General features: G+C 36.2%; 1 protein-coding gene across 4 annotated transcripts in view; it reads right to left on the bottom strand.

Moving 5' to 3' along the window:
• Nucleotides 1-820: 820 nt before the first annotated feature.
• PCGF5 (polycomb group ring finger 5) overlaps nt 821-7,408 on the bottom strand; it is a 61,804-nt gene continuing 55,216 nt past the window's right edge. For all 4 annotated transcript variants that reach the window (XM_015558057.1, XM_015558063.1, XM_006755098.2 and 1 more), the window contains one exon: nt 821-6,442. In XM_015558057.1, the coding sequence (XP_015413543.1) occupies nt 6,395-6,442 (48 nt within the window). In that variant the 3' untranslated portion in view covers nt 821-6,394. The remainder of the gene's footprint in view (nt 6,443-7,408) is intronic.

Raw genomic sequence — 7,408 nt, forward strand, 5'->3', positions numbered from 1 at the left:
TGTGCCGGACATTCGCTTGGGTGACCTGGGTCTGTGACTTTAGCCAAGGAGCAGCCCCTTCTGTCTCCCAGGCCAGAGACGAGGAATTCCGCCCCTCCCCCCCCATTATAGGGCATATTCCTCTCCCCTAATTCCTGTTTATTTAATTGGCTGCTGAACGTTTCAAAAAGTTTCTTAAAAGACTAAAGGAAAAGAAGAATGTGTCATGGAGCGAGCTCTGGCCAATGCCATGTTATGAAAGTGACGTCACGTTTCTGAACCCTTCACAGGCACCCACCTCCCCGTTCTTCCCCGTTCGCAATAGCCTTGAAGAGGGTAAAGCTCAGACATGGAGAGGCAAGTCTTGCTGAGAGGATGTCTCTCCACCGCGCTGTATGCCTGGGGGTCCAGCCACCTCATGGCATCACTAACGTAAGACAAAGCTCCAGGCACCAAAGTAAGGAGGGGCAGGGCTGTGAACCCCGCAGCCCTCCTGGGTAGAAGGCCCTACTTGAGCCCACGCGGGATTCCCAAGGCCAGTGTGCAGGTGTTGTCACCTAACTGACGGCGGAGAGCAGCCTTCTGGGGCCTTTCTATGATACCAGTTACATCCAAGAGGTTACTTAGATCTGATTACCTAACCAAGGAAGAAACTGTATATGTGTGCACACTCCAAGTATTACTTGAGGGGCAGTCTGCCATCTTAAACAGCTCAAACTCTAGAAAATGTTTATGATTTCAAATACTCAACAAATTTCAACAAAATTTGCTATAGTCGTACCTGATACTTTTAAATGGAGATTTTAATCTACAACTACTATTAAGGATGACAGACAACAAGTTATGCAATCAAAATTTTAATAACAAAGATACTATTTTTAACATGGTCAAGTATACTTGGCTAAGTCCAGATTTTAAAAAACAGAAGTATCTAGCCCAACAGTACGACCATACAGCTTTGTACAGAACATTCCATAGATCAACAGAAAATACATTTGAGCACAAAAATAAAAAATATTTAAAGAGAATCTCTAAGCAGCATTTTATTTCTGCAAAACAGACATATATCTTGTACTGATTAAATATCTACAAGTGCGTTTCCTTTACAAAAATACATATATTCTTAATAGACTAAGTCATTAACAATGACCTGGTAATCTTTCACTTCAATTTGAATGATTCATAAGCTAAATCTTACAACCACAAAAAGGTTTATTTGTATTAAGATGTTACCACTTTTGACAAAAAAAAGCTTAAAATATTTTATATTTCAAAGGAAAATCAGCAACACAACTGTACACTGTACTCTACGATGGTTTTGTTTAACGTGAGGGCTACTCTACAACACTGGTGCTCGCTGGTGCTGCCCGACGCGAGGGCACAGCAGGACCCGGGCTCCCTCACGGGCGCGTGTCGTGGACCACAGCTTCATAAGGACACTTAGGCCCCCACCCCATTCTAAGGAACACAGCAAAAGAAAACTGACCCCAGACAATAGAGGCTGATCGCATTACATTTTCAATGTGCCGAACCCCTGCTCCAGTGGACTAATGTGCGTCTGGATAAATAATCTGTTTGCTAACTCTACTGTTGCCCAGAAACATTTACTCTTCATTTGTACTAGATTAGTTTCTTATTCTGGAAGAAAACTAGACCTAGCATTTAACAGACATCAGTTGCACTTGATTCTAGGTTTAAAGGTAAAGAACATTAAAAAGCATTGCTGAACAATGTCTCAGTGCTGGCTCCTAGGAAAGGGGCATAAGAGGTACACAGACACATTTTAATGAGCATTTAAAATTAAATTAAAGTTTAATTTCATAACTTTCTGAAAAGGAAGTGCTCAAGCATTTTAAGTGTTTGAAAGCAAAGTAAAAGACTAAGAAGTAAACACACTATATGTGACTACATTCCACTGGGAAAAGAATCACTTAAATTATTGGGAAAATGCCATTGTAGGAAAAAAATGGTGAAAACCTTGTAATGCATATTTAAGTACATTTTGACAAACTTTCAGTCTCATGTTTTTCCATCAAAACACAGCCGAACTAGGTCTATCAAGTCAATCCAGCATTGGTTGGTTATTTTGTGCTTTCCAAGGGTTTCAGAGTCTCTAGTATATTTAATATTTTTTAACCTGTCATATGCTAGATCTGGCAGACATGCTATGTTCCTTACTGTGTGTGTGTCATTTATAATACCGTTTCATGTTTTTTGTGGTTCTAATCCAGGTATTTAAAGTTATGGCAAACACATTCATTTTTGCAATTCTCCTACAACCAACATCTTGAGTATCAAGCTTAGCCTGTGGGAAATTCCTTATGATAAACCACAGTATGTAACAAAGGCTTATGTACAGCCTATTATAGAGACTTCAGGATGCAAGCTTTACCTTTGAGGCGGCCCACGGCCTGAGCTCCCAAGGAAAATGGTGTAAGAAGAGTGCTTAATTTGATGTATGTATGATCTAGATCAGAGACCCATTTTGCTAATTTGGCTGTGTGGCTGAATTCTAATAACAATATAGCAATCACTGAGAAACAGGACAGGGAAGTGAAGGCCTTTATGAAAATTTTGCTTTTGAATATGGAAAAAGCATTTATGTATGTGAGTCCAATAGAAAAGTACTATTTTCTATACAAGTAAGCATGTCAACACTTTACCCAAGTCAGTCTTTAATAAAATTTATCATATTATTAAGAACTCAGGAACCAAAATAAATGTAACTTTTTGTTTCTGTTTCCTCCATGGAAGAAAAAGCTTCTCAAATTAGAAGTTAAAATCCATTTCAATTTTCCTTTCAAAGTATGTCTTTCTCCCACTTTTCATCCAGAGGAAGGCTATTTGTTGTGTTTATCTCTTTCTCACCTTTGAGGATTTCCTACAACCTGTCAAATGGTCTGGGAAAAACGAGCATATTTGAAAGAAAGTGTGCGCTGCTAATTATCAGGAAAAAAACCTGCATTTGATTAATCTCACCATGAAATTTCAATTTAAAGTCTTTCTTTGGTGATATTTTAGCAATTACTCAATGTTATTGCCTCTAAAATTAAATTGCCATCTAAAAATTTCCAAACTCCAAACTGTTACAACTGTCTCTCCCACATGGTGTTCATTAGCAGTAAAATGTCTTTGGTGATAGGTATTTTCTTATGAAAATCTTTAAAAAAGTGATCACTCTAACTTACAAGTGTCTATTTAGATATGAAATAATAAGAGACAAGTACAGATAACTCAAACTGTATGCAGTAAATCTAAAACGCACTGTAGCAATGAGGCACTTTCTCTTAAATATTTCAATAAAGCTAAACAATTCATAGTATTATATAACATACTTTTTTTTCCTCTTAAAGAATCATTTAAATTTAGATTACATTTGAGTATATAACATAGTTGAGCAAACTCATTACATTTATAAAATGTGGCAAATTAGTATGGGACAGGTTTTCAATGAATGGAGAAATAACACATCTTTCTAAAAGCAGTGAAAAGACATCACCCAAGGTAGCTGTACCCCAGATTGAATGAGCTAATGAGCCTTTTAGTTTCTTTTTTTTTTTTGTATTTCCTGAAAGTATTTTGTCAATCTAGAGAAAAGGCCATATTCTGATTTTTCTATTAATGGATGTAATTACCTCAGAGTGATATGTGTAAACTATGGACCTTCAAATCCCAGGTTCCTTGACCTTTTTACTAATGTGATATCTAAAGCAGAGAAAACAGATGACAAAACCTTTTATGGAAGTAAAGTTCTTTCAGGTTGTTGCTTAAGAAACAATAGACCAAAGAAAATGTTAGTTTTATTTATTTTCCCAGTTTTGCAGATTCAGATGATTATTCCTATAGGTTATTTATATAAAGAACTTGTTTTACTACTACCCTAAGTTTATAAAACTAACCACAAAAGTTATCTGCATATTGTTTCTATTTCTGGTTTCTTGCAAATTTCACAACCTAACTTAGGGAATAATTAATTGGGATTTAGTGTATTACTAGATATGAAAGTAGTCCCATACTTAGAAAATCATAATTGAATATATCAAAAGAGTTTGGCTGAAGAAGTCTGTGGTTCTGTAGTAATACAGCATTACTCAAGACCATCACAAAATGTGTACCTTGCCCCAACGACAACTGATGTCCTTCTTTATATAAATTTTCCACACGTTTTGGCACATATTCCATTGCATTTCAGTAAAAATACACAAAAACTATTCTAAATTTCATAATTGTTTCCTATATATTTCCTTGGAAAATAGTGAAATTACATATGATGAAGCAACAGGACAAATGTAAAGAGATTGTATCCATAAAACTCACTTAAGCTTGTAGGTTTTGGCTGATGCCCCCAAAACAACCAGGTCTCATATGTGGTTTTTAAAATGCACTCTCAATGCATTTTGCATTAAGTCAATTAAAATAAATTCCCAAATGTAAAACATTATTTTAATTACTGACCTAGATTTAACAAATTTATAATAAATTTTAAAACTTTTTAGGATGCCAGGAAGTTAGATTTTAGGGCATAAAATAATTTCTGTGGCTAAAGAATAAATTCAGTTTTTTGGTTGAGTATAATGGTAATGGTCTATTCCAACCGTTTTTGTAGATTTTTAACAAAAAAAATCTGCCTTTTAAATTCTGCTTGTGAGCCCTTCCGAGCACAAACAAAATCTAACAGATGAAATTACTGCCATCACCTTTTTCACAAATCAGAACAGAAACAACAGGAAGCTTTAATATAGGCTATTTGACTTGAAACAAAGATACATGAAAAAAGAATTATGCTATTTCAGCCTTTTATATTGTGAAACGCATCAAGACTTAGTTGTATTTTGTATGTGTTTCTTAGCGTTCTACAATGTTTTATTTCTAAGAAGCATTTTGTTATTCAGAAGGCATTAATTTGTGATACAATTTACTGGAAAATGTAGCACATCTACCATGTATACAGTATAAAAACTGTGTGTGTAACACACAGATTGTGCTCATGTCAGGTTTCTAAAATAAATATTTTTCCTAACTTTCAAGGTTTTTTCCTAAGTTTCAGAGGTTAACTTGTTCTGAAGCAATTAATAAAACAATTTCCAACGAATTTTTTGGAAAACAAATATACATTTTAAAACATTTAAATGAAGTTCTTCATATAATTTAAGGTAACAAGACTTTCTTTGACTTGCAGACTAATCTCAAAATGAATGGAAGACTTAACAAAACTGCAAAATCAAGGCCATTCCCATAGCTCTGACCATAATAAACTTATGTATGAGCAGTAATCCCACCCCCCTGATCGCTACAGGATCTAAAGTGAAATATCCTCAGACCACTAATTGTGGTTAGCATATTTATCTACTACACTGCATTTATTCTATTTTATGCAAATGGTTTGGAAATGTGATAGGTAACAGTTTTAATCTACAACTGTTTTGAGACTTTTGAAATCCATAAAATAGCTAATGTTATCTGCTCTAAAGATCCTAATATTTAAAATCATCATAACCCTCTGCATGCCACAGCAACACACACCTAAGGCCAACTTAAGAGAAACGATGTACTCATTAAATGAGAGCAACAATACAGTGATGCATCCATAAAATGGGCTACACAAAGACGGTTCACAGCAGTACCCGCTTGTCGTAAGGCATTATGAGAGAAGAGGAACCTTACTTACACAGTCATTTTGTTAGAAGTAAATGTGATCAGCTGCCAACATTTTGAATGGTTGTGAATCCAGCTTCAGTTCTTCCAGAATCGCACACATTTTCAACCTGGAGGGCTAACAGGCCCTCCTTATGCAGTTGGTAGACTACACTGACAGATGACTTAAATGCCTACAATTACAATGTGCTCTAATGTTAAAGAATAATTGGAATTCTTCCCAAAAGATGAACTATGTTGCACAGAGAAAGCTTACTGAGAATAGGAAAGTGGTTCAAAAACCATTTTTCTAAACATATTTGCCACATAAAATCATTTCCAGATATAATAATTACCAGTTTCTTATACAATAATCTATCTGAACAAGAATTAATAAAAGAGAAAGTATGTGGAGACTGTAACACCACAAAGACTGAGCCATATTACTAGTGTAATTGAATATTAGAACAGTCTTGGGACAACAAGCAAAGTATTCCAAAGGCTGCAACAGGGATGACACCCAGCTGACCTCAGTGTGACCTGTACACTGTGAGACAGCACAAATAACTTACACAGGTGGTTCAGTAGCAGAATGGCACTTGGTTTGCTCTTAATAGAAACAACATAAATGCAACTGACAAATTAGAGACAGACAATGGCCTTATTTGCATGCTGAAAATCTGGTTGTGTCCCTTTAGTCCACACACCTCTTGCTGTGCAATCTGTCCATGAGTAAACAAATAGTGCAGGATTCATCTCAGTGGGGTCCAGGCCCCTTGGTCTAACCGAAGTCAATTCTTGGTCGATACTGCAATACCATGGGATATGACTACAAATAAAAAGATGATGAGGAAGACTTTTATATGGAAACAATATAGATCATATACAAAAGATTTTAAGAATAAGGAGTTATAATTTCCAATATTTGCTGATACTAGTGATTATAATAAGGTGACATTAAAACTATATATTTATTTTTTAAAATTCTTTATTGATTAAAATATTACATATGTCTCCATTTCCCCCCACTGACTTCTTCTTGGCCACTCCCACCCCCCAGCACATGCCCTCACCCCGCTAGTGTCTGTGTCCATTGGTTATGCTCATTTGCATGCATACAAGTCCTTTGGTTGATCTCTTACCGCCCCCACCCCCACCTTCCCTCTGAGGTTTGACAGTCGGTTCAATGCTTCTCTGTCTGTAGATCTATTTTTGTTCATCAGTTTATGTTGTTCTATATATTTTTAACTTGAGGTAACAATGGTTATTATATAAATTCAGGTGTACAATGGTATAATTTGCTATCTGTATACTCTATTGCTTGCTCACCACCCAAAATCTAGTTTCCTTCCGTTACCATATATTTGACTCTCTTTATCCAATTTCCCCACCCCTACCTCACTTCCCCTTTGGTAACCACCATTCTGTTTGTTGTTTGTATCTATAAAACTCTATATTTTTAAATTGCCATAACTTTTCTAGAATCAGTAAAGTTTTCCATAATATATGACAAAGGTCAAGTTTAAAGTCCTATAGTCCTTGCACTGGTTGCATGTGCCTAGTACTGATGTGACACTTAGGGGGAGGAAGGGCCTGTGGGCACTGAAAGCTGTGATGCCTCCTTAAAGGTGTGCACCTGTGGGGCTGAACAGGCCACGTCCACAGTCTGGGTTCCAACAGAGCTGGACTCTGTGAGAACCTACTGAGTCACAACTGAACAGACACCTCCTGCCATGAATCTATGAAAGTGGGAGAGTTTTCATAAATTACATATTTTTAGTCAGTTTGACACTCT

The sequence above is a fragment of the Myotis davidii genome, unplaced genomic scaffold, assembly GCF_000327345.1.
Source record: "Myotis davidii unplaced genomic scaffold, ASM32734v1 scaffold271, whole genome shotgun sequence".
Classification (NCBI taxonomy): Eukaryota; Metazoa; Chordata; class Mammalia; order Chiroptera; family Vespertilionidae; genus Myotis; species Myotis davidii.